This window comes from Solanum verrucosum, unplaced genomic scaffold (genome assembly GCF_900185275.1).
Source record: "Solanum verrucosum unplaced genomic scaffold, falcon-dt-bn FXZP01000234.1, whole genome shotgun sequence".
In the NCBI taxonomy this organism is placed as follows: Eukaryota; Viridiplantae; Streptophyta; class Magnoliopsida; order Solanales; family Solanaceae; genus Solanum; species Solanum verrucosum.
This window is the reverse complement of record NW_026020440.1, coordinates 544489-571040: the sequence shown is the minus strand read 5'-3', so window position 1 is coordinate 571040 and position 26552 is coordinate 544489. Positions and strand designations below refer to the sequence as shown.

Here is a 26552-nt window from a genome sequence, read left to right as displayed (position 1 = left end):
AAACTATTAAAATTTGAAGTATTTAATTAATTTATTTTTTGGATATTTTATTTTTTTTGGTTTAGTGGGGGGATGGGGTCTAGGGACTTGTTCGGAAAATGTTTTCCTTCATACCAAACACATCCTTAATGTTGAAAAAGTCAAAGACGCGTCCAACTCAAATATTAAATGAAGATACAAACAATATATTATAATATTTTGATTTTCTTGAAATGTTAATGCAGTATTTATTATTTTTGTGACGCCAGTTTTTTATATTCATTATTGTATATTTATCTAAGATTATATTAATTTTGAATCAGTTACTCATCAATGTCACCATAAATTGAAGAACATTCAATAAAATAATTTTTATGATATATATAGACACATTATCACTACTGAAAATCCTAGGTTTCATGGCCGTGTGCTCCCATTTCATCATCTCAAACCTTTAATTTATTTATTTTTTATTCATAGATTGGATTCGGGAAGCAAATAAGCTTTTGCTGAAAGAGATTGTTACTCCTTGAGGTATGACCTTTTGATGAGTTGTTTCTTTATGAGTTATTTTCATTTCACACCTGCACTGTATTAATCTTATTTCAATTCTACATTTTCTTAATTTATTTTTTAGAGGAACAACATAGGTTATATATGGTCACGTGCTCCCATTTGTTTATCTCAAACCCCTAAATCATCTTTCTTTTTATTCATACATTGGATTAAAATATAAATTAGTATATATATATAAATTGAAAACCCCAGGTTGTATAGCCGTGTGCTCCCCTTTGTTTATCCCAAACCCTCAAATCATCTTTCTTTCTATTTATTGATTTGATTCGCGACACAAATAAGCTTTCACCAAAAGAGATTGGTGCTCCTTGAGGAATGACCTTTTGTTGTGTTGTTTCTCGATCTGTCATTTTCATTTCGCGCCCGTACTGTATTAATCTTATGTCAATTCTACATTTTCTTAATTTATTTTTTAGAGGAACACCATAGGTTATATGGTTACGTGCTCCCATTTGTTTATCTCAAACCCCTAAATCATCTTTCTTTTTATTCATATATTGAATGTATAACACATAAGATTTTGCTGAGAGAGATCGGTGCTTCTTAAGGTATGACCTTGTGATGAGTTATTTATTCATCTGTCTTTTCTCATTTTGCGCCTGCACTGCATTAATCTTATGTCAACTTACATTTTTTAATTTATTCTTTAGAGGAACATTTATTTATTCTAACTCTATATTTTTTCTTTTTGAGTTAAATCTATACAAGAAAGTTATATGAAACTCCATTTTCTTTAGTTAAATAATAAAACTGATGCCAAAATAGTGAAGTACCAATTATACACACACAGAGTGTGTGTGTGTGTGCGCGCTCACGTGCGTGTGTATGTGTGCGCTTGCGTGCATGCGTGTGTGCGTATATATATCTGTGTGTGTGCGCGTGCGTGCGTTTTCAATCTTCACTTCAATTGTATATTATTTTTTCCCAAATTAAACATATAAAATAACTTTATTATTTTTAATCAAATAGTATTTTCGATAAATTAATAAAATTTTAATTGTGTATTTAATTTATTTTCATGTAAATAGCCTGGCCGAACCTTGGTAGGTTTTAGTCAAACAATATGCTCTAGCCATAATTATGAAGTTTCACCTAGTGAGGTATATGGATCGGATTGATTCAATTTCTTAAGCATCAAATCAAATTATTTGTATCGGTCTTATCAGATTGTTAAATTTCTAAATTAAATTAAACTAATGAAAGTCGGGTTTTTCAATTTCATTCTTTTTTTAAACTTTCTCTAATTTTCAATTTGTTTTTTTTGTTGATTTTTCAAGCTTCCGGACTTTTATGATAAAATCTTAATACAAATATTATTAAAATCAAATTAAATCAATTATGATTAAAAAAAATTCAATACCAAATTAAGTAAAATCAAACCGCTAATCAATTTTTTTTCATTTTCTCAATTTGTCGATTTGGAACAATTTGTTGATTTTTCTTGTCCACGCCTAGTTTTAACTATGCATTATAGCTATATATTTCAATTGTATATTTTTTTTCTGGTCAGAGTTATAAATAATTTACTACAGAAGTAAACGATCTATTTGATTTCTATGAAGATGATTCACAATTTTTTCAATCTTGCTTTATTATATGAAAAATTGATATGATTCTTTACTAATGGTTTATGAATAAGAATAGGCAAGAATAACACCTAAAAGAAATGGTTTTAAAACACATATAATTATCTAATATACATTTTTTTCAAAAAGAAAAATAATTATCGTTGTAATGGTTAAAAGAAAAACTCAATATATTAACATAAATATTATTATTTTGGAATTTATATAAGCTTATTTTATCTAAATGTTGATATAATTTAAACAATAGTGTATACCTAATGAAGAAGATATTATAATATTATTACTTACCAAAATAGTAAATAATGCATGAACGTCAAGACCTGAATTCCTTATAAGAATTTAAATAATGAAACTTATAAAACAATTATTTTGAATCACTCCATAGAATTAAATAAAACTTATGCTATTATATCAAACAATGTAATGCAATAAATAAAATATTTGAATTTAAAATATGATAATTTTTTATTTTTTTTTAGAGTAAACACTTTTCGTGATAAAATTTTAACGTAACGTGCATTTAAATTAATCAAACTCGAAAAAAGTAACAACAATATATTGTTTTAACAGTCAACTGAGATAATATATAAATCGAAGAGCATAAATCTTACAGTAATTAGAAGTAGTAATCATTACTGTTAACTCCATTTTCTTCCTCCACAGAGACACCAGCTCTTTCACTGCGCAATTCGCGAAGCTCAGGTTTCGTTGCTTTTTAATTTTTTTCTGATTTTGGGTGTGTTTTTTTTGTTTATATTTTTGAGTTAAGATATTTCTACTTGTTAGGCATTTGGGATTCTTTAACCCTCTTTGATTTGCTACAATTTTGGTGTTATTATTTGTATCTGAGATTTTTGGGAAGAATTTTAACCCTATTGGGTACCCTTTTGCAGTTGGGTTGGAGCATTCTGGTTTCTTGAGTTTGGGGGATTTCAACTATGAGGATTTTGAATGAAGAAGGAATATCATGCAGCACTGAGCTATTAAGCTCTACTGCAAGACCTATCGACCCTGTAAGTTTAAACAAAAAAAAAGGATTTATTTGGCCATGAAAATTGTGAGTAATTGAAAAAAAAAAAGAGTATTTTTTTGTTTTTAAGTAAAAAATGATATTTGAAAATTGAAGTTGTGTTTCGCCATGAATACATATTGGAGTTGTTTGTGATTTTTTGTGAGTAATTTGGACATTTTTCCGGAGTTGAATGCCGGAAAAAGAAAAGAATTGCCACAGCCAAACACTTTAACTTAATTTTTGATGCAGTAGCAGCTAATTTTTTGGTGTTTCTAAAGGGGCACTCACTGATATTGGTCTGTATAGACTAAGGAGTGTGCATGTGATATAGTTAATAGGGAGGAGGATGGGAAAATTTAATTGCAAAAAATAAGAAGAGAGAAGTTAATATTCCCAAAGGAACAGTTTCTATTTTGTATGTATGAATGTTTTTTTTTTGTGTGTGTGTGTTTACTGTTTTGAAATGTTTTACCAGTCTAATGGAATCAGAAAGAGGGAAACATCTGTTGCATGCTTAAAAATAGTAAACATAGTTGCATTTTATTCACTAACATTGAATCCAACAAGAAATAAATGTCTGAGCTTCTGATGCTTATATATGTCGTGCGCCATCAGATTGATTGTGTAATGGGTTTTGGATAAGTAGAAGTAAGATGGAATATGCATTGGAAATTTGGAATGAAATGAACACATAAAACATAATGGATATGGAGGATTCACATGGCCAACCCCAACTAGTTTGGGATTGCGATCCATATGACCACTTATCAACTGTTCAGCTGTGATCTATCGTGCATGTTTATCTCATATAATTCTTTTGATAATAGGCACTTGACCTAATTTCAGCTGTGAAAGGACTACATGGTCTCAGCTCTCAGGAGCTGAGCAGGCTTATAAGAGAAGCTGAAAATAATATGCTTCAATACATACCTGAAAATGGGTTAAACATACAGGTTGGAACTCTTAATGGCCATGGCACTGTGTTATCTTCTTTATTATTCCATAATGGTTAAATTATGTTTTTAGTCTTTTAGGCTTGCTGACACATTCTTATGTTTGTAGATTGACGTAGAAAGACTTGCAAGATATCTTGCTTTGCACCTTATTGCGGTGATTTTGGGATCGGAAGGAAATGCAGGCTTACTCAAATACTTGCTATCTGGTTTTCAACTGTTGCACTCCTTGGGTGATCTAGCATCACGCCATCCAAAAATAGAACAGGTGGCGCCTTATTATTTGTTTGTTTACTTATGTCGTCAGCTACACTGTTTTGTTTTACATGACTGTTAGGTAGTACAAGAGCCGATTTAATGGTTGTTATATTCTATTCTGTTGCTCCTCCCGTTCTCTTTGTGGGCAAATGGAGTGTTTGTATTTCTCTATAACATTAATGTATTGGGATAAGAAAAGGAAAAAAAAAAGGGAAGGTTGTCAAGCAAGATAATAACAAAGAAATCATAAACAGTTAGTAGTTTTTGTTGCTCATTTTACTGACACTATTACTAGTTGGGGAGTTACAGTTTTTCTTTGTTGACTGCAATTACCTCTTACATTCTCAAATGTATTGAACAATGTAGTGTTAAATATTTAACATCTATATCATGTAAATTTAAGGAATCGATGTTTGGAGTTGCACCAAATTTAGATACCTCACGCCTTGTATTCTGAACTCATTATTCTATTTGGGATGAAAAGAGTATATTTGAGCATGGTTTTGCAGCTGTCATGGATATGTTTGTTATGTGTTGCTGTTTTGAGTGTTAGTTGTCTCGAGTTGCTGATCTTGTGACCTGCCAATTTATTTCTCTTCTCAAAAGGTTGCACTTTTGACATTCTACAGCTATATAATTAAGAAACATAACTTAAATTTCCTATAAAATATATACACATACAATTCTTTCAAGCTGAATAGTTGTGAGTGCACTTATATTTGTATATTTCCATTTTTCTTAATGTTGGTGAAAATGTGAGCAGGTCATGAACAATTTACTATTGTATGTTGTGACAAAAAAAAAATCATGCTGAAATCTTTATTTACTTGTTTCAGATATTGCTTGATGATGTGAAAGTATCAGAACAGCTGCTTGATCTAGTCTTCTATTCTCTTGTTATTCTCTGTACTTACAGAAAGGTTGTTTTCCCCTCACCTGGATTTTCAATATTTGTATTTCTATGTTATCTGTGATGAGGAATATTTAACGCTATCTCATATTTTCAGGTTTCAAATGATATGGTTCTCTTGCATTCTACATTGGTTGCTTCCAGTCTCTACTTATTGACTGTCTGTATATCTTCACAATGGCTTGAGCTTGCTCAAGTTTTGCTTGCATATAACAAGGTTAATTTCTTTGTGTATGAATAATGAAAGACTGTCACGTCGGATTAAAACAAGAGTGTGATACTTGTATGCATTGCTTTTGTATTTGAAAGATTGTTCTGAGACTGAGGAACATCCTCTTTCTTTGGCAGGTAGATGTACTCATGGATTCTGCCTTTGCTGCTGTTACTGCTGATATTAAAATTCTGCAAAGGAATTTATCAGCTGATCATGCTCATTCCAGGCAGGCATATGGTCTTAAAGCTGAAGAAACTTTAAACCATCTCTGCCAGCAGTGTGAGGCTTCTCTACAGTTTCTTCAGTCACTATGTCAGCAGAAATTATTTCGGGAGCGACTTGTTAAGAATAAGGTTTTTCCCCAGAATTATATGGATATTATACCTGAAACGAAAATGACTGCTGGAAACTTGGAGAAAGAATGCCTTTTTATAGTTCAGGTTTAGCCTAAGTAGGGTGAATCTACAATTGTCTAATAGAGCCAAACATGATGCACAAATGAACCTGTCTTTTTTTCCTGATGACGTGGTGTCCGGGCTAGCTTTCACGCACCTCGACTAATTCCACGGGATACCTCCCACCAGCAACAAGTACTAGGTAACTCTGTCCACCAAGGCTAGGACAGATAGGAAGAATCACCTATTGTTTTGTTTTGTCTCCGCTGAGTTTTGAACCTGAGACCTCAGGGTTCTCAACCACTTCATTGACCACTAGGCCACACCCTTGGGTACAATGAACCTGCTTTCTTTACTGAGCATCCTTGTCCCTTTACATGCTTTATGATATAAAGTGGATTATGGAATAAAGTTTCGTATCTCATGAGAACGATATGATATAAAAACAGAATAAATTTGACTAAATGTAACTTCTGCAAGTTCAAGAGAGAGTACTGGATTACCTATCTTCAACTTCCTCTTGCTGTCTTGGTCCCAACTCATACTACAACATTTATATTATGTGTTTGCTGTGTTATCTCACTTAAGTTGTCTGAATATTTTCCATTCCTTTTTTGCCTTTACAGCACTAAGAAGCTATTTACCAGCATATAAAACAGATTGAGGTCTGGTAGTTGTAGTAGTTGCTGAAAACTGATTTTCTTAGCATTTATTGTAATGAGTTTTGTTCATAATTCGTGCAAGCATTTGAAGTCTTCAATGTGTTTCTTAACTGTCTTATGTGATTAAAAAGATTTCTTATTTTAACTTTGTGTGTTTTCTTCTTAATGAATTGAGTGTTCTTAATCTATGGCAGGAGTTGAGCAGCAAAGGCAGAGTTCTTCTGTTGGCACAAGTTGTCTTGCGCTTAGATGTATCTCCCTTAGTTACAGTATCCTCCTCGATTGTTGCCGCTGTATCAAGATTGAAATCTAAAGTATTAACTATTGTAAGTCCAACTCGGTAGTGGGATCTTCGGCTGTTCTTATTGCTTGAGGCTTTGTGAATTTGCTGAGAACAGTTAGTATAAGCTTTTTTTTTGTAGGAATGAATTTTAATGCACCATTTTCTGCAGTTGTTGAATCTTTGTGAAGCAGATAGTCTATCTTACTTGGATGAAGTTGCCAGCACTCCTGCAAGCCTTGATTTAGCAAAATCTATTGCTCTCGAGGTCCGTCTCTAGACACTGTTTTTTCTCTCTTTTAAAGTTGCTACCCGGGGGGTGAATAATTTAGTGTTAGACAGGCAATTTTTCTTTTTGATGATTCACTATTGGGTGTGACCAGTGGATCTTTTGGTTCTCGCATGGCCCGTTACTGACTAACTATTCTTGATTTATAGAAGAAAGACAGATTTATTCTCTTCCTCTAATCAAAACTCGTCGCACTGACTTGTCTTATCCTTATGGCTATCAACTGGTCAGTGTGATAAAGACCAAGATGTGATTGTTAAATTAATTTTCATATCATGTATGCAGACACCAAAGTAGACAATAAACCACACTAACTGATATTGCTGTAGAAACCCAACCTCATTCATTTTCAGTTTATCTTGTTGGCATGGACACTACTTAATGCTTTCCATATTTGTTTTGACAATACCTGTTCTTATGTTAGTTATAACCTTAATTTGTGCAAGACTGGATAGACAAAGGTCATTAATAAGTCAAGAAAACTAGAGAGACTAAACATTTTTTTAAATTACATACCGGTAAAGATAAACTTTAAGTCAATGGCCCTTTGGAGCAATAAAAGTTCCCAATCCTCCTTAATGTGATGAGGTGACCATGTCGTGGAAACTCCAGGATACCAATTTTTTTTTGATTTTATAAATATGGGTTGATTTTTTGTTGATGAATCATGTGCACTCTATCTTAAAGAAAACCTAGCATAAGGGGGGTTTGTGTACTGTCCCTTTAAATTTGAGATGCCTAATTCCATGTTACAAAGTAGACAACTGATTGGGGATGACATTACATAGGAAAGGGTATATACAGATAGGATAAAAGAATCACTCATTGTTAAATGACATGAGGTGGGCACTGCCCCTGCTTGTGATGGAAAGACAACTTATGGAAATCACTTTGAAAGCTCAACAGTTCCCACCAATAACAAAAAATAGCTGTTTTAAGAGGTTAAAATAACTCATTCAGATACTATATGTTATAGCCTGCTGGATGCTTGTTAAGATGTAAATAAGTCTCGAACTGCATGCTAGTGTACTGATGTCTATACTGCTACTTATCTTTATAGTTGGAAATTTGAATTTATCAAAGCAGACAGCTCGTTTGATGCAATTTTGTTAGTCTAGGTTCTTAATTTACTGAAGAAAATGTTCGGAATGGATGTCCAGCAATCTGTCGCTCCATCAGACAAAATTTATCCAAAAGGACAGTTACAACTCAATGCAATGCGGCTAGCTGACATCTTCTCTGACGACTCAAATTTTCGGTCATTTATCACCACTCACTTTGTAAGAAGATACTTTTTCCCTATAATAGTTTCTAAAGGATTTTCCTGTAACACTATTGCCTTTTTTGGAAATTCTGCATCATGTCCATGACTACAACAACATACCCAGTGAAATCCCACAAGTGGGGTCTGGGGATGGTAGAGTGTAAGCAGACCTTGCCACTATGAGAACTGCTCTGTCCTTCCCTTTGATCGTATTCAGTGAAATAAATCTCCCATATTGATCAAACTTTAGGGATAGAAAAATATTTGTAGAATAATCCCTGCATCTCCAAGCTTTGTGGTTCTTTCCCCTGAAACCTGAAGATTCACTGAGCCTTTTGCAGATCCAACTGATTGCCCCTGTACTCAGTACCATCCATCTCAAATGGTACCTAGCATTTTCTACCCAGTCGTACCATGTTTACCCTCTGGATCTTGCCTCCATGATGTCGTAGGATTTCCCCCCTGCTCGAAAATAAATTCTGTTTTCCATAGAAACTGAAGGAAGAAAGTCTTAAGTGAAAGAAAAAAAAAAGAGAATGGAGATCTCTGGTGGAGGAAGTCCATCGGAAAAGAAATTTCAAAGTGCAGAAGAAACTTCAAAAAGGGACCTTGAAACTTGTGCCTGAGAACATCTCTTGACTATTCTGTCTATAATTGTGTTTTCTGTTCAAGAACGAATTTATCTCTCTTTTTTTTTCTTTTTATATATATATATATATATATATATATATTTATTTATTTTTTATGTCCATGGCTATTCTTATCTCCCAAGAGATCCAAATTTCATATTTACCTTGTTATGCATTCCTTCAGACTGAAGTTTTGACGGGAATCTTTTCTGTCACGCATGGAGAGTTCCTTTCTACTTGGTGCTCATCTGACCTTCCAATACGTGAAGAAGATGCTACTTTGGAATATAACCCTTTTGCAGCAGCTGGATGGGTATTGGATTTGTTTCCATTTTCTGATCAGTTAAATGCAATGAGTACAGAGTCAACTTTTGTTCCTTCCAATGTAACTAGACTGTCTTATCCACATCAAAGAACATCGTTGTTGGTCAAAGTATTAGCAAATCTCCACTGTTTTGTTCCTGATATCTGCAAAGGTATAAATTCTTGACTCTCTTGATGTATAGTACTGCTGCGTGGTTAGTTGCTAAATCATACTAGTTCTGATTGCAGAGGAGAAGGATCTTTTTCTTAACAAGTTTGTTCAGTGTTTGAGAACAGAAGTTTCTGATACCTCAGAAGGTTTTATATCAATTTCTGATCCTCAAAAAGCAGCTACCGTTAGCCGAAACCTTGGTAAGCATCGCTATTTTGTAGAATGTCTTCCAGTTTTAAGTTATGTGCTAAAACCATTGACTTACTTGTGTCTGGTAGGTTCCTTGTTAAGTCATGCAGAGTCCCTGATACCTACTTTTCTGAATGAGGAGGACGTGCAGCTTTTAAGGTGACTAAGAATCTGGCTTCCTTCTTATTCTCACATTTGAACCTTAAAGTTTCCATCTTGTATGATTTTCTTTGTGGTAGTCGTGTTCTGTAACTGCAACATCATGCTCATTATGGTACCATGTGTTGCTTGATCCATTAGACTCAACGATAGCATCTTCTATAGAAGGCTCTGCATCTTGTAAAAAGATTATGCAAGAAACGCAATTGGACCATTTTCTTTTCTAATATATTAATACTAATGTTGCCACATTTTTTCTGAAGGGTGTTCATCACACAGTTAGAATCTCTGGTTACTCCGTTCGGAGAAAATCGAGTTCAGGTAAATCCTCTAATACTCTTTATTTTTTTCTCTTTGGGTAAATCTGTTAAAACTTTTAGAGAATGATTGAGTCTGATGATGAACATATGTCTTACCCACAAACGCATCCACAACAAAATCCTTTTTCCCCTTATTTATATACACTGCATTACTTATTTACTGGACTCTTGCCGTGGAGCATTCACTGTCCCTTCTTAGTAGTCTTGTTGATATTGTCATTTTGTCCTAATTCAATGTGCTATTGAACTAAGCTTCTAGATAAAATTTAGGGAAGCATGTTTGAGGAATCATTGTCTTGTAACAAGCTGTTAAAACCTAGTCTCAGAAGATTATTAGGTGTATTCTGAATTTTCAATTGGTGTAATCCAATGACTTTTCACCTGCCAGCTGTATTTCTTGTTGAATTTATTGTATTCTTTGGACTAAATGTGACTCATTTTATAACTGAGCAACTGTCACATTAATTCTTAGTCAAGTACTGCAAAATTTAATCAATTCTGTCACTAGAAAGTGGCGTGCATAAAGATGACTAAACTATAATCTTGTAGGATCCACAGAGTAGTATTCTTTTAAATCAAATTTATTATAAACAAATAGCTAATAAGTTGGGAGATAAAGTTTTAAACAAATAGCTAATAAGTTTGGAGCTTAAGGTTTAAACAAAATAATCATTAAGTTGGGAATAATCAATAAGTTGGGAGATTAAGTTTTACAAAGTTGGGAGATTATGAAGAGGGGAATAGAATTGTGTACCCACCTTTGGCTGAGGGGTGTCAAGCGACACCCCTTCGTCGGAAAATTACATTGTATATAGAGGTTAAATTTTGGTTTAGTAAATACATATGTAAGCATTGACACCTCTTAACACAAGTTAAATGTTTAGTTTGGTGGTTAAAGTGTTGGGAAAATTCCTTGAAATCATGGGTTCTAGTCATTCTAGCCTCATAATTATACTTTTTACTACAACTATTGACACCCCTTAATAACAATCTTGAGTCCGCTACTGTTCCTATCAGTTTCAGAGGTATAAGCTGGACTGTTCCTGAAAGAACAGGACAAGCTCTAGAAAGTTGGAATTTGGAGGGCAATGGCAGCATAGACAAGAGCAGATTGAGAATTGTCCCAGCAGTTATTTGGTGGACCATATGGAAAGAAAGAAGTTTCGAAAACAAGAGCAGCCCATTGCACAAGATTAATATGAAGTGCATTATCAATTTTTGCTGTGTAGTTCAGAGTATATAGATGATCCTGTGGCTATTGTAGACATCCTAGGATCCTTATAAGATGAAGGAGGATCTAGTGATAGTTTTGCTTTTTCTTTATGTTTTTGTTTGATAGGCACACTCCTGTGGATAGGATATGCTGTAATGTTTTGGTTACCAGCTCTGAGCTGCTGATTGATATACAGAACGTTACCTTTATCAAAAAAAGTTATACAAAGTTGGTCTTCGTTTGGTGACATGATGTGCACCTAGACTGTTTTGTGGCAAAATTGGTAGGGAGAAACTCCCTCTTTGAGACACAATATTTCAAGGACCTATCATAAGTAAAATGCATTTCCAGGGTACTGTTTCACACTTTCACTTCTTTAAAAACGTTTCTAGGTTCTAACATACATAAATTGCGGTTCAAGGATATGGGTTCACTTCTTTAAATAGTTCTAGGGAACCTCTGCTGCTCCTTACTCTTTATCCTCGAAAGCTTGCTAGTTTTGGCTAGACGAAGAGAATAACGACAACATGGGATCCTGACTATTTCTGCTTTGCAACTCTATCTGGCAGAACTGTTAGAGAGCACCTAGTTGGACATTTTAAATCTTTGTGATCCTTCTTTTCTAGAGGGTTGTCCCTGTCAACTTGGAGTCGTTGTTTATCATATAGTAACATTGTGACAAAATAGGAACTAGACACACATGCTGAGGGAGAAGAGCAGTTGGCCCAAGGAGAGGGAAGTGTTGTTGTTTATTCTTTGGGAAATGGCCGTATGCACATAAGTTTCGCTGAGAGGAGGAGAGCAGTGGTTGTCTACTTTGGGTGATATGGTCATATGCACATAAATTTTACCAATTGGCAAAGAGATAAGAAGTTGTGTATGCAATTATGCAGGTCTCCTCAATCATCTGGAAATCTCTTTAGGGAGAAAATAATGAATATGAATTTTTAGTTCTCAAAACAAAATAAAATAATGAATATGAATTTCTTGTGAACCAAACATGATTGTTCCTGCAAAATGTGACCACTTTGTTAGCAGAAATAGATATTTTGCTGGCAAGTGACTCAATCGACTGAAGGATACTGTTAAATTGGACATAATGATGGAGAATTGCACAGTTGGGAACAAGGAGGAGTTCACACTAAAAACAGAAACAACTGGAGAATTGTACCTGCATGTAGTTAATTAAGGTGGAAACCCAGAAACAGAACAAAGGAGAACTTAAGAACAATGAAAGATTAGAACTATAAAGCAATGAAGAACAAGAAAGAAGAGATAACTTTATTTGATAATGCAGTCTTTTCTCACTGCCTAAGACTTACACTTATAATAAAGAACTAACTTATGGGGGAAGGAAAACAAGAATAACTGGAGACAAAGGAGGGAGGACATCCTGAACCAAATTACTGGATTAGAAAATATCATGGAGCAAAGAGCACTCACAGTTGATGAATTACTCCAGAAGGTTCATTTGGCAATGGAGTTTGAGGAGGTGATCAAGAATGAGGAGATAGCATGGAGACAGAGGTCTAGAATCCAATGGTTGAAAAATGGAGATAAGAACACCAAATATTTTCACAGAATGGCCACAACACATAAGAGATGCAACACCATTGACAAAATTGAAGAGGAAGGGACGTATATCACTGATCCAGAAGTTATCAAGATTAAAATACAAGACTACTATCAGAATCTCTACAAAGAGACAGAGACATGGAGACCTAATCTAAACTTACAAGATTTCACAAGCATTAATTTGGAGGAACAGATCTGGCTGCAGAGACAGTTTGAGGAGGAAGAAGTCTTAAAAGGCATCAATCTTTGTGCTAGTGACAAGGCACCAGGACCTGATGGATTTCCAATGAGCTTCTTCAAAGAATTTTGGAGTGTCTTGAAAGAAGATATCTTGAACACTATGAAGCATTTCCATGAGTTCCAAGTTTTTGAAAAGAGTATGAATGCCACTTATGTGGCACTTATCCCAAAGAAGAGTGGAGCTACATCACTAAGGGACTTCAGACCAATAAGTCTAATTAGTGGGATGTACAAAATCATAGCTAAAGTGTTGGCTGAAAGGCTCAAACAGGTGGTAAACAAGCTGGTGAACAAGCACCAGATGGCATTTATTAAGGGCAGACAAATCATGGATGCTGCATTAATAGCCAGTGAATGTGTGGACACAAGAGTAAGAGGAGAGAAAGCAGGCATCATGTGCAAACTTGATTTGGTAAAAGCATATGACCATGTAAATTGGGGGTTCCTTCTAAACATCTTAAGACAGATGGGGTTTGGAGATAAATGGTTAAAATGGATAGGTTTTTGTATTAAAACCGTCAGGTTCTCCATTCTGGTGAATGGAGAACCGGTGGGTTTTTTTTCATCTGAAAGGGGCTTGAGACAGGGTGATCCTCTCTCCCCTTTCCTTTTCATACTGGTCATGGAGGGGCTGAATAGCATGCTGAGGATAGCTACTCAAAACAGATGGATAAGGGGATTTGAAGTTAGTAGCAGGGCAGGTGTGAGTATGGAGATTTGCCAATTGTTGTATGCGGATGACACTGTAATCTTCTGCGAGGCAAAAGAAGACCAGATTAGATATATCAGAGTGATACTTGTGATCCTGGAAGCTGTCTCTGGTCTAAGGTTAACTGGAGGAAAAGCAGTTTATTCCCTATCAAGGAAGTAGCACAGATGCAAAGATTGGCTAACATCCTAGGGTGCAAGATTGAGCAATTCCCAACAACTTACTTGGGAATGCCTCTGGGAAGCAATCATAAAGAACTACTGATATGGGATGGGATAATCCAGAGGTCAGAGAAGAAGTTAGCCATATGGAAATCTCAATACTTGTCACTCGGGGGCCGACAAACACTAATAAATGCAGTGCTAGACTCCCTCCCCACTTATGTCATGTCTCTATTTCCCTTACCTGCTAAGGTGCGAGAGAAATTGGACAAACTTAGAAGAGACTTTCTTTGGTTTGGAAACAAAGAAAGAAAGGGGTACTATCTAGTTAACTGGGAAACAGTGCAGCTACCTAAGCTCTCAGGTGGTCTTGGAGTTAGGAATCTTCGAATCCATAATGAGTGCCTCTTGACGAAGTGGCTGTGGAGATATGTGGAAGAAGAACATGCTCTTTGGAGAGAAGTTATACATCACAAGTATGGCCAGGACTCCCAATGGTGTACCAATGAGGTTACTATACCATATGGAGTTTCAACATGGAAAACAATAAGATCCTTCTGGACCAAACTAGCAAGAAACATCAAACTCAGAATAGGAAATGGAGCTAAAATACTATTCTGGAAAGATGTTTGGGTAAGACATGAGGCATTAATGCAATCTTTCCCCGACTTATTTTCTTTCTGTAGCAATCCAGATATCACTCTAGCTGAGAGTTGGGAAAATGGTTGGGATATATCTTTCAGGAGACATTTCAATGACTGGGAAATAGATAGGGTGGCACAATTGTTACATGCAATCAATGAGTTTAATGGTTTTGTTGCAAGGCCAGACACAATCTCGTGGGTACACTCTGAGGATGGAAGATTCACAGTTAACAAGCTCTATAAGAAGGAAATGGGAACTCAACAAGGTCTCAGATTGGCTAGATGGAAATATGTATGGATAAGCCAAGCACCAACCAAGATCAAATGTTTTGTATGGTTGGTAGCTAAGAGGGCTTGTCTGACACAGGAGGTACTGCAAAGGAAAGGTGTACAACTAGTACCAAGGTGTTTTCTATGCAATGAGACAAATGAGACCAACAGCCATCTTTTTCTACACTGTAGAGTCACAGGTCAACTATGGTCTCTGTTTTTGAGGCTCACTGGTAACAGCTGGACGATGCCAGAACATACTGCTGACCTGTTGAGTTGCTGGATCAGGAGAGGAGGCAGTAAAAGCCAAAAAAAATGGTGGAGAATTATTCCAGCTTGCATATGGTGGTCAGTATGGAAGGAAAGAAATGGAAGATGCTATGAGAACAAATCAAACTCCATACAGAAAGTCAAAGAAAATTGCATTGCATATTTGTATTTTTGGTGTAAACAGGAATGTATAGAGGAGGTAGAGCAACTAGTAGATATGTTAGGATCTTTGTAATTAGCCTTCCTAGCCCCTCTATGTACGAATTTTTGGAGGTCACCAGCATAGCCTTAATGCTGAGGAATACAACATTACTAATTTAAAAAATAAATAAAATAAAGAACTAACTTCATGGTCCTAAAAATCAGCAACACATCTGCTGAAGATAAACAAACTCCTAGAGACTAGGTAAAGAAGTTATTTGAGGAAAACTAAAGCTAATTTACTGCAGTAAATAAATAAAAGGCTGCAGTCCTAAAACATAGCAACTAACACTCCTCCTTGGTTTAGGAACTGCTGATTCCTAGTTTTTCTCTGAAAGACTCAAACTTGCCGAGGGAAAGGGGCTTGGTGAAAATGTCAGCAACCTGCTCATCATTCTTGCAGTAAAGAAGCTTCACATCTCCATATTTCTGCACGTCTCTTAAGAAAAACAACTTAATATTGAAATGCTTCGTTTTTGCATGAAAAACTGGATTATTAGCAATAGAAATTGCAGCTTGGTTATCAATAAAAACCTCAGTCCCTTCTTTTTGCTCCATATTCAGATCACACATTATTTTCCTCAACCATAGTGCTTGATTCACAGATGCTCTTGCAGCAATAAATTCTGCCTCGGCTGTTGATTGTGCTACTATATCTTGTTTCTTGGAATACCAAGAGAAAGCTCCTGACCCAAGATTGAAACAGAAACCTGAAGTACTCTTCATATGAGGTGCACCACCCCAATCACTATCGGAGAATCCGTTAAGTCTAAACTTCTGACTTTTGTGAAACTTAACACCATAGTTGAGAGTTCCCTTGATGTATCTGACAATTCTTTTAGCTGCTCTCAAGTGTAAATCACTTGCACAATGCATGAACCGAGACAAAAAACTCACTGCATACAAAATATCAGGCCTAGTTGCAGTCAAATACATCAAGCAGCCAATAAGACTTCTATAATATGCCTCATCCACCTTTTCAGTTCCATCATCTTTGGAAAAATTTTCCTTTTGGTTCATTGGAGTACTCATAACTTTGCAGTCTTCCATATGAAACTTCTTTAGGATTTCTTGAGCATATTTTTTCTGGCAAATGAACACATTGTCTTCATTTTGTTTGATCTCCACTCCAAGAAAGTACGCCATCAGTCCAAGGTCTGTCATTTCAAAGACCTTCATCATTTCCAACTTGAAGTCCTCAATTAGGCAAACCTTACTTCCTGTGACAAAGAGATCGTCAACATACAAAGAAATAGTAAGTATGTCTGCACCTGAACACTTATATAAAATGTAGACTCAGATAGGCTCTTCTTGAAGCCTAAACTGAGCAAATGATCGTCAATCTTGCTATACCAAGCTCTTGGTGCTTGCTTTAAACCATAGAGAGCTTTCTTTAGCAAATAAACCTTATTTTCTTGCCCCTTGACAACAAAGCCATCTGGTTGCTACACATAAATCTCCTCCTAGAGAAGACCATTGAGAAAGGCCGACTTAACATCAAGTTGATAAACTCTCCAACCTTTTGCCGCTGCAATGGCTAGTAGCAATCTGATTGTGTCAAGTCGAGCAACTGGTGCGAAAATTTCTGAGTAGTCTACTCCAAAGATCTGAGCGTAACCTTTCACTACAAGCCTCGCTTTGTGTTTGTTAATGGAACCATTAGCATTTAGCTTTGTCCTGAAGACCCATTTTACACCAATGATCTTTCTGTCTAGAGGTTTCTCAACAAGCACCCAGGTCTGATTTTTTTCGATCATCATCATCTCCTCCTTCATTGCTGCCACCCATTTGTCATCCCCTTCTGCTTCCTCATAGCTTGCGGGCTCACAAATTGCAGTATTGCATCTCTGATAGATATCAGAGATCAACCGCGTGCCTCTAACAGGAGGATCATCTACTATATCTTTTGGATCTAATAGACTGTCAACTGGTGGATTGTTTTCAGGCTTCTCCCAGTTCCAGTGCTAGTCCTCAATGAAGTGGACATCTCTACTTACGACAATTTTCTCTGGTTGAGGTTCATAGACCTTATATGCTTTGGAGAAAACACTGTAGCCTATAAAGATGCTAGGAACTGCCTTCTTGTCAAGCTTATCTCTTTTAACCTGTGGTATATAAGAGAAACACAAGCAGCCAAAATTTCTGAGAAATTGCAATGAGGGTTTATGACCATACCATTCTTCATATGGTGTTTTATCCTTTACAGATCTAGAATCTAGAAGTCTGTTTTGCAAAAAAAAACAGCAGTGCTGGCAGCCTCCGCCCAGAACCTTTTTGGTAGATGTTTCTCATGTAGCATGCACCTAGTCATCTCCATTATAGTTCTGTTTTTCCGCTCACTAACTCCATTTTGTTGTGGAGTATAAGGGACTGTTAGCTGATGTTCTATACCAGCTTTGTCACAGAGTAATTTGAACTGATTTGAAGTGTACTCCTTCCCATTATCAGACCTTAAAGTCTGAATTTTGCAGCCACTTTGATTTTCCACTTTTGCCTTAAAATTCCAAAACACATCAGCTACCTCAGACTTGAATTTTAAGAAAAAAATCCAGGTCAGTCTTGTTAGATCATCAATAAATACAATGTAGTAAAGACTACCATTTAAAGTTGGTGTTCTATGAGGTCCACACAGGTCTGTATGAGTGAGCTGAAGCTTTTTTGATGCTCTCCAAGTTGTTTTGGGAAAGGGCAGCCTGTTCATCTTTCCAATTAAACAAGCTTGGCAATCTGTCCACCGATTCTGCAATCTTGGTAGATCAGTCACAAGTTCCTTTCTTTGCAAGAACATCATACCTTGATGATGAAAATGACCCATTCTTTTATGCCAAACTTCTGTAGAGTTGTCTGTCATAAGAAAAGCTGTCTGCTCTTCTTCCAAAGGATTGAGCGGGAAACACCTCCCCTCCATTTTGACCTTGAATATCTCATCGCCTGATGGATCTTCTATCACACAAGTTTTGTTTTTGAAGAACAGATTGAATCCATTCTCCATTAATTGACCAACACTGAGAAGGTTTCGATCAAGGTCTGGAACATACAAAACATTTGCGATAAGCTTAGTTCTAGAGCCACTGGTAATGGCTATGGCGCCCTTGCCTTTCACAGCAAGACACTCATCATTTCCAATTCTAACTTTCTTTGTCTCGGTGTTCCACAATTCTTTGAACATCTTATCAGATGTCATGTGGTTAGAGCAACCACTATCAATTAACCAACTTTCACTTGAATCTAGGCTTGTGAAACAAGTTGCAACAAAAAGGTGATCTTCTCGATCAACAACTTGAGCTTCAACTTCAGGCTGCTGAATTTTGGCTTTACAAATTACAACTTCATGACCCTGTTGATTGCACTTGCTGCATTTTGCATCAGGTCTCCTCCAACATTTGAAAGGAGGGTGACCTTTTTTTTCACAATGCCGACAAGGAGGATAGCTAGCCTTCTTGCTTTTAGCAAAATTCTCACTTCTTGTTCTGTTTCTTCTTGTTTCTTCCATCATCTTGATGTTTAACTAATAGGGCTCCTTCAACAACTCCTTCCTGTCTCATTACACGTCGTTGCTCTTGTGCTTGAAAAGCACTTCAGAGCTCCGCTAGTGTAATTTTGGACAAGTCCTTAGTATTTTCTAAGGTTGTAACAGTAGCCTCAAGTCTTTCAGGTACTGTTACAAGGATTTTCTCAACAATCCTTGAATCGTTAAAAGTGGAACCCAACAATCTGTCTCGATTTGCTATATTAAGAAGTCGGTCAGAATACTCCTTTATGGTTTCACTTTCCTTCATCCTTTGCAGCTCAAACTCACGTACTAAATTTAGCACTTGCATCCCTTGAATTCTTTCATCTCCTTCATACTCGGTCTTGAGATAATCCCATACCTCTTTTGCTGACTTCAGGGACATAATACGAGTAAAGATGGTGGATGAAACTGCTGTATACAAGCATGACTTTGCCTTTGATTTCTTGGTTTTCCTTTCCTTGTGATTTTTAATCTGCGAGATTGTGGGATTGTTTGGTAAGGGAACCATCTCGTAATCATCTTCTACAGCTTCCCAGAGATCCAAAGCTTCTAGATATGTCTGCATTCTAACTGCCCAGATCTGATAACTTTCTCCATTGAAAGCTAGTGGTGCCATTGAAGAAAAACTTGCTTCTCCGTCCATGGAATTCACTAAAACAGATTAATGAACACACACAAGTCCCTCAAGAATAAAAAGCTCTGATACCAATTGTAGTTAATTAAGGTGGAAACCCAGAAAAAGAACAAAGGAGAACTTAAGAATAATGAAAGATTAGAACTATAAAGCAATGAAGAACAAGAAAGAAGAGATAACTTTATTTGATAATGCAGTCTTTTCTCACTCCTAAGACTACACTTATAATAAAGAACTAACTTCATGGTCCTAAAAATCAGCAACACATCTGCTGAAGATAAACAAACTCCTAGAGACTAGGTAAAGAAGTTTTTTGAGGAAAACTAAAGCTAATTTACTGCAGTAAATAAATAAAAGGCTGCAGTCCTAAAACATAGCAACTAACACTGCAGCTACATGGTAGACAATATGGAAGGAGAGGAACCTTAGAGTCTTTGAGAATATGGAGAATACTATAGAACAAGTCAAAATGAATTGTATTTTGACTTTATGTTTTTGGTGTAACCAGATATACTCTAATGATATTGTCTCTATCATTGATGTCTTAGACTCATTATAAGGATAGGATAGTAGATTTTGAGTTCTTTTGTAAATATGGTTTCAGTACAACCCATGTACTACCCCATGTACTGTGTTACAGAAATAGAAACAGTTACCTATGTCAAAAAGAAAAAAATGGACATAATGATGGCTTGAAGTTTATTTTACCAATTTATTCTAGTGGGCTTTTGTTTTCATTCTTTAATTGGCTTAAATTTGATTTATAGGAAGGAATTAATATTTTCGTTTTCTCCAGGAGGCTCAGAACCTGGGGGGATACTTGCCCCCTCAACTCAGGGAAGTATCTCTGGATCTTAACAACAGAAGTGCAAACTCTAGAGAGGACATACTGGATAACTCATCTCTGCAAAGATTGAACCAACTCAATTCCAGGTTCAATGACGAAGGTCAATCAGGTGAGGCTGGGACAAAAGGTGAAATGACAGAACACGAAAGATTTATAGCTACATCTATAGAGATGAAGGATATTGAGACTCAGAATGTGGAAACAAGTGGGTCCGATTCCAGCTCCACGCGAAGTAGGCACCCAACAGATCAAGTTGGGAAAGTTGGGCAAATAAATTGCAATGGTCCTGGAGAGGTTAGAGAGGACGAAACAGTTGAAGCTCAGCATGAAGAGAAGCAACAAAGGAAACGGAAGCGAACCATAATGAATGATACGCAGATATCACTTGTTGAGAAGGCCCTTATGGGGGAGCCTGATATGCAGCGAAATAAAACCTTATTAGAAAAGTGGGCTGTAAAATTAAGTGATCATGTATGTCACAAGGCCCATGCGCTTGTTTTTGTTTCTGCTCTTTTCTGTCAATTAATTAGTCTTTCCTCCCTAATATGTTCCTGCTTTATTTCCAGGGATCAGAGGTTACAAAATCACAGCTCAAGAATGGTAAGGGTGATATTTCTTTTATTTTCTTAACACCGTTAAATAGTTTATCTAGATCTATTCTACTGTCAGAATGGTGTGGGTCTAAATATGTTTATTACGAGGCTAAATTATTTATTCTTTTTAGTTTTTACACCTGTATACTGCTTTCCCACGATGAGTGCCAGCATCCATGAATACCCAAGTTACTGTTACACATCCTATTACCTTGTGAAAGATAGATGTCAGTCCAATGGCATGCTGAGTCAACAAAATTATCTAAGAGTCTATCAGAGTTCTACTGGTGTATCGAACTGCAACTTTATTTTGCTGCATGTACTCCTATCTAATAAGTGTGCCATCTATTGAGAAAATGCACAAATAAGTCACTTATTCTCCGAGAGAGAACAAAAGGAAAGAAGACATACAAATAGGTTTCAATCTGATTTAATGAGGTATGTCTCTTATCTTGTCTTCATGCTGGATAATCATTTCCATTTTGAACACACAGGCTAAACAATCGGAAAGCAAGGTTAGCTCGTGCTGCGAAGGATGGGCGTATGTTGTCTGAAGGGGATAGTCTTGACAAACAAGGTGGGTTGCTCACTCTGCTTCCTTCTGACTCACCTGGAAGTCCTGTCGAGGATGTTGGTATCCTCTCTGCTGCTAGAGAAAATGCACCGAGGCTAACTGGCCTGGCACCGAGCAGCACTTGTCTTACAGAAAACACAACTGCTGTGCCTGCAGCTTCATCAGAACAGGCAAAGTGTGTCGCAGGGGATTACGTTGTGCTTATAAACGAGAAAGCAGAAGAGATTGGAAGAGGAAAGGTATGTCAAGTCAGTGGCAAGTGGTATCAAAGGGACCTGGAGGAGCTAGGGACCTGCGTCGTGGATGTTATTGATCTCAAGGTTGAGAGGTCTGCTAAGCTTCCTTACCCATCAGAATTAACTGGAACATCATTTGATCAGGCTGAAAGAAAATTTGGTTTCATGCGAGTCTTGTGGCAGTCCAGCAAACTATTTGTGTTGCCTGCTCGGTGAATCAAAAGTACCTCAGTTCTGGGTAAGAATTACTCAACTCTTTCTCTGTTGCCTCTTGAAACTTCTTGCCAAAACTTTGTTTGATTGTGTATAGATTATTAAAGCGGACACCCATTACAGTGTTTACACACTAGGTTCATGTTCCAGGTACATCGAAAAAACGAAAGCTGGGAGTGTGTTTCTCCTTAGATTTTGTTTTAATTGTCTATATGATTCTTCAGCTAGTAAAACCTTGTGGTATCAGTACAGATTGATAGTTCCTGAGGAAAATTCGAGGTTTACTAGTTGGGCGGGTCTATGAAGATTCTGGAGGGTCTAGCACTATATCCTCCCCATGCTGTCACTGTGCAGGCCATTATATCTGATGCTTGATCTGGAAAACTACCCAGTACTAACTTAAAGGTGTTACTATCCTGGTGTGTCTTGTTGGGGCCGTTAGATTTCTCGGTATAGTCCCCGTACTACATGATGCAGGCCTTGATGATCTTCTGCAGGAAGCACACCTAGATTCTGAAAGACTAGTCTCAGTCATTTGCTCCCTGTACATTGTGGAGGTTTAGGATGTACAAGATTACTATTTACTGTTCTCATGCAACATCTTGTATAACTTACCATAGTAAATTACAAAAATGGGATGATTTTGTCACATAATTTGACCTTACAAAACCAGTGTTTATTTATTTATTTCTTTTACTCTGGTTTGAATTGCTGGTCGTGGTACCAAGCACGCAATGCACTGTATTCTTCAGGCTGTTAGTGTAGGATACTTTCTTATGATTGAAACCCAAATATTTCAACCTTAAAGGCTTGCTACATGACACATCAACGTAGATGACTTCTCAAACATCACCAAAAATTATTTGAAGACGTTATTATATAGAGAAACCACACTAACGATCAAGTTTAAGAATAAGATATCTCTAGTTTTTTACATCAGAACACCTAGCACTCTGCTAACAATACTTCCCTTTCACTATAAATAACCCTTTTTAAGCAGCATTAATACTAATCTATAATCAACTTTTCACTCTTTAACAGCTAAACCTCTACCTCTCCAGCTATTTTACAATGTTGGATGCCTTCTGAATGGCATCTATAGAATACACCAGGCTTTTGAAAACTACGGAGTATACATGGACAATCTGCTGCATTTTTAATCAATTTATGAATGCATCGGCAATGGTATTTGCGACTCCACAACAGAGCAATTTGAAATATCCAGAATAAATGACCGGGCATCAAATATAGGCAAGTGAGCTCCGGTCATGATCTGGTTGTGGACGGCCCCTAGTAGGAGTAGGCGGTCTTTGAATGTTGAGTTCCTAAATACAACGAACACGTCTTAGTAGGATATAATGTAACAACTGTAAGCTCGAATAGGAAAAAAGAAAGCATCCTAGTACCTGCATCCAATTGTCATCCATGACTCGTTCTGGAGACGTTTCAGGGGATAGAAGAGGAGGCGGCAAAGGATGGATCAACTTTGGAACAATAACCAACCCTCTGCCTACTACTAGTATAGCACCAGCATTGTTGGCAGTTCCTGAATGTACTTTCTTGGTTAGAAATGACTAGAATGCATACTTTCATACATACAAGGGAAAGTAAAAACTTAAATATTTAATGCATACCACAATAGTTTGGTGGCAGAAAAAAGAGTGATCAGCTGCCCCTGGGCAAATCTTTCAAATCCATCCATGACACACTCGTGCGCTCTAATAATCAGCTGTAGTTTGTTTTTCTTGCAGAATTCAGTTACACGATCAGGCTGCAAAGTCCACAATTATTGTAAGACCACATTGTAGTTTGTATGTGAATCTTGACATGAAAAATATAAGCTTCCATATGAAGGTAGACATGTGCATCCTTATAGGAATCCACAGTATAGTGGGGATCAAATCACGATAATGAATAAAAATTGAGCTTAAAATAAGAAAAATTTCAGTGGAGCATAAAGATTCAAACACAAAATAAGAAATTTGGCATTCAAAAATGATTCCCTTATCGTCTGAAACTTTTACTATCAATTACCAAGTTGAACTGGTGAACTTCTATCAGAAAAGCAGGACATACCCCAAATGTTACAAGACCAGGTCCTCTAGCATTAGGTCTCAATCCTTCTACACTGTCATTTTCTGTGGGATCAGACCTGCAAATAAAATCAATAACATAAAAATCTTCTCCAAATAGTCTTGCCAGATGGTTTTGGAAAAGAAAAAAAAAAAGCAACATACCATAGCAAATCCATTAGGAACTATCGAACCAGCATCCATTGTTATTGGCCTCTCTATCTTCTCTATCTGCTCAACTGAATTTATTGACCTCCCTATGCCACCATGCATGCAGATGATTTTCTTTTCGATGAGGGCAGCCAGTGGAAGATAGTTAAAAAGTTGATTGAAACGTGTCCATGCCCAGATTCCATCACTTTCTCCCTACATGGGTGTCTTCCATCAGAATAGCCCGATACATTTGAAGGACACACACACACACATATATATATAACTTCTACCTTCAAAACTAGAACTCGGGATTGACAACTGTAGTACATATATTTTGACATTATAACTTACCATTCTCTCAATGCATTCAATACGGAAGCCAAAAAGTGCATTAATATCAGCAGCTTCATGATTCCCCCTTATCAAATGTACATTCTCTGGATATTCCAATCTGAAATTCAGAACAAGCGAGTAATTTGGTTACATAAAGAGATGTCAATACATGAAAGGGAATACGTGTTAGACAACAGCAAGGATTACCTTAGAGCTAGGAGTAAAGTGATTGTCTCCAAGCTGTGCTGTCCTCGATCAACGTAATCACCCAGAACAGATAGTCAATATAACTGAAAACCACACAAAGAATGGTCATCAGACACAAGAGAAGTTATAAGAAGAATTTGATACAATAGTAAAAAATTACATTTAATAGTTAAAAGCTCAAACTGCTAACATTTCTTGATTGTTACAAACTTTTGACATCTTCTAGCCTCAGAAAGAGAAACATCAAACATTTAGTTTATAGACAATGAAATTAAAGCAGAAACAATCTTGCAAAATAGTGGCAGACCTCAGGGATCAAACATTGATCTTTCAAGCACCAAAAAAACAGTATTTAATAGGATAATAAACAGTTTGCAGCATAGTGGCCAGTAGTGTGTGTGTATATATATTATATATATATATGGGTCAAATGGAATGGTGTACTAATCCAATCAACTCTTCCACCATGGTTCGTGACTTTGATAATACATTAACGTCTATGGCCAAACCATTGAAACACACATGGAAATCAAAGGGAGGATGACAGAACAAAATTTTGACAGGATTCTTTGATAGGCCACACCCCTCTTAGAGTTATATATGCTGACTTTCTATGTGAATCTGACAGAGCGAAGTTTTTACATCTCAAGCTATTTGATTGGCATTTGAGAAGCTATTAAGAAAACACCACTTTCATAATTTAATTGTATTCTCAACAAAGTGTACTCTCTCCAGCAACTTAAACTTTTAGATGAGATAGTCACACACTTCAATAGGTCCTATAGACGGAAAGAAATTCTAGATGTTTTGAGGCAAAGAAAGCCCTGTGCAGATGGTGAAATATAGATGTTTAGGCCTGCTGGCTCTATTGTGTAAGTTTCAGGTTGTATATGATAACGATAGCATGATAGATTTCATAAGCTAACAACAGGAGTATTTTGTTACTGTGAGTTTTCTTCTCTTTTGTTTTTGTAAACAGGAATGCCAGGCAAGCACTAGCTCAATGCATGGCCATTTTATTTAGTAGAAGTCTTAACCTTTCTCCAGAAAAGAATATATCAAGAATGGAGAGTGGGAACTGGGAAGTGAAAGGATTTGTACTTGGTAACACTGTAACAGAGATGAAGAACTTACAACATTGACCTGGGGATTCTCAAAAATCCTTTTTCTTACAATATTCCAGAAATTAGTTGTTGCTTTGGAACACGGTATAAGAAGCCTCCCCCTCTAACCTCCTCACTTAAAATACCAAATTTGGTCACCAGTCAAGATTCAAACTCGTGATGTGTGCCTATCACACATCCCGCATTTGTACTACCTTGGTTGTTGAACCAAAGCCTGAGGACTGGGATTATGGTTACGAGCAATTTAGTTTTGGCCAAACCAACAATAGTAGTAAAGTATTGCCAAAAGTACAATATTCCAGACTTCCACTAATACTTCCTTTTACAAGGTACCTAAGGCCAAAAAAATTAACACTTTTCCAGCTACTGAAGTACTAAAAAGCATTAGGAAGTATACAGAAGCCACGGTTGACTTTTTGAGTTCATTACACAACTTGTAATGAGACTTTCCTCTGTAAATACTTGCCAGCGGTTTTGCTTTTTTTTTATTTTTTTTAATACAATACCCTTTTTTGATAAGGTTTAATACAATACCCTTAACCAATAAAAAAAGCATTAGGAAGCTGCGTACCCATGAACTAATGAGCAGGTTTAGAGTCAAAACGAAGCTATTCCACAA

General features: G+C 36.5%; 3 protein-coding genes across 4 annotated transcripts in view; 2 read left to right on the top strand and 1 right to left on the bottom strand.

Moving 5' to 3' along the window:
* The window catches only part of LOC125808166 (nodulin homeobox-like), a 217276-nt gene that overhangs the window by 179656 nt on the left and 11068 nt on the right, over positions 1 to 26552 (top strand). Inside the window, exons 2-15 of the mRNA XM_049487886.1 lie at positions 3033 to 3154; positions 3981 to 4106; positions 4216 to 4374; positions 5201 to 5284; positions 5372 to 5491; positions 5623 to 5841; positions 6740 to 6871; positions 6998 to 7093; positions 8233 to 8394; positions 9192 to 9483; positions 9560 to 9682; positions 9761 to 9830; positions 10094 to 10151; positions 20378 to 20899. Of these exons, the coding sequence (XP_049343843.1) occupies positions 3080 to 3154; positions 3981 to 4106; positions 4216 to 4374; positions 5201 to 5284; positions 5372 to 5491; positions 5623 to 5841; positions 6740 to 6871; positions 6998 to 7093; positions 8233 to 8394; positions 9192 to 9483; positions 9560 to 9682; positions 9761 to 9830; positions 10094 to 10151; positions 20378 to 20899 (2238 nt within the window). The 5' untranslated portion in view covers positions 3033 to 3079. The remainder of the gene's footprint in view (positions 1 to 3032; positions 3155 to 3980; positions 4107 to 4215; positions 4375 to 5200; positions 5285 to 5371; positions 5492 to 5622; positions 5842 to 6739; positions 6872 to 6997; positions 7094 to 8232; positions 8395 to 9191; positions 9484 to 9559; positions 9683 to 9760; positions 9831 to 10093; positions 10152 to 20377; positions 20900 to 26552) is intronic.
* On the top strand, positions 21480 to 22692 carry LOC125808191 (nodulin homeobox-like). The gene is made up of 2 exons (XM_049487917.1): positions 21480 to 22069; positions 22297 to 22692. Exon 1 carries the CDS (start codon positions 21565 to 21567, stop codon positions 22045 to 22047), a length of 483 nt encoding a protein of 160 aa, XP_049343874.1. The 5' UTR covers positions 21480 to 21564; the 3' UTR covers positions 22048 to 22069; positions 22297 to 22692.
* Positions 23176 to 26552, bottom strand: part of LOC125808167 (serine/threonine-protein phosphatase BSL1) — a 29296-nt gene continuing 25919 nt past the window's right edge. Inside the window, exons 21-22 of one of the 2 annotated variants that reach the window (XM_049487890.1) lie at positions 23451 to 23590; positions 23176 to 23369 (exon numbers count right to left, since the gene is read on the bottom strand). In XM_049487890.1, coding sequence (XP_049343847.1) covers positions 23286 to 23369; positions 23451 to 23590 — 224 coding nt within the window. In that variant the 3' untranslated portion in view covers positions 23176 to 23285. The remainder of the gene's footprint in view (positions 23370 to 23450; positions 23591 to 26552) is intronic. The other variant, XM_049487889.1, reaches the window with a different exon arrangement.

Excerpts from the sequence above, each read along its gene's own strand:
- LOC125808191 (XM_049487917.1), top strand. The coding sequence starts at position 21,565 with ATGTTGTCTGAAGGGGATAGTCTTGACAAACAAGGTGGGTTGCTCACT.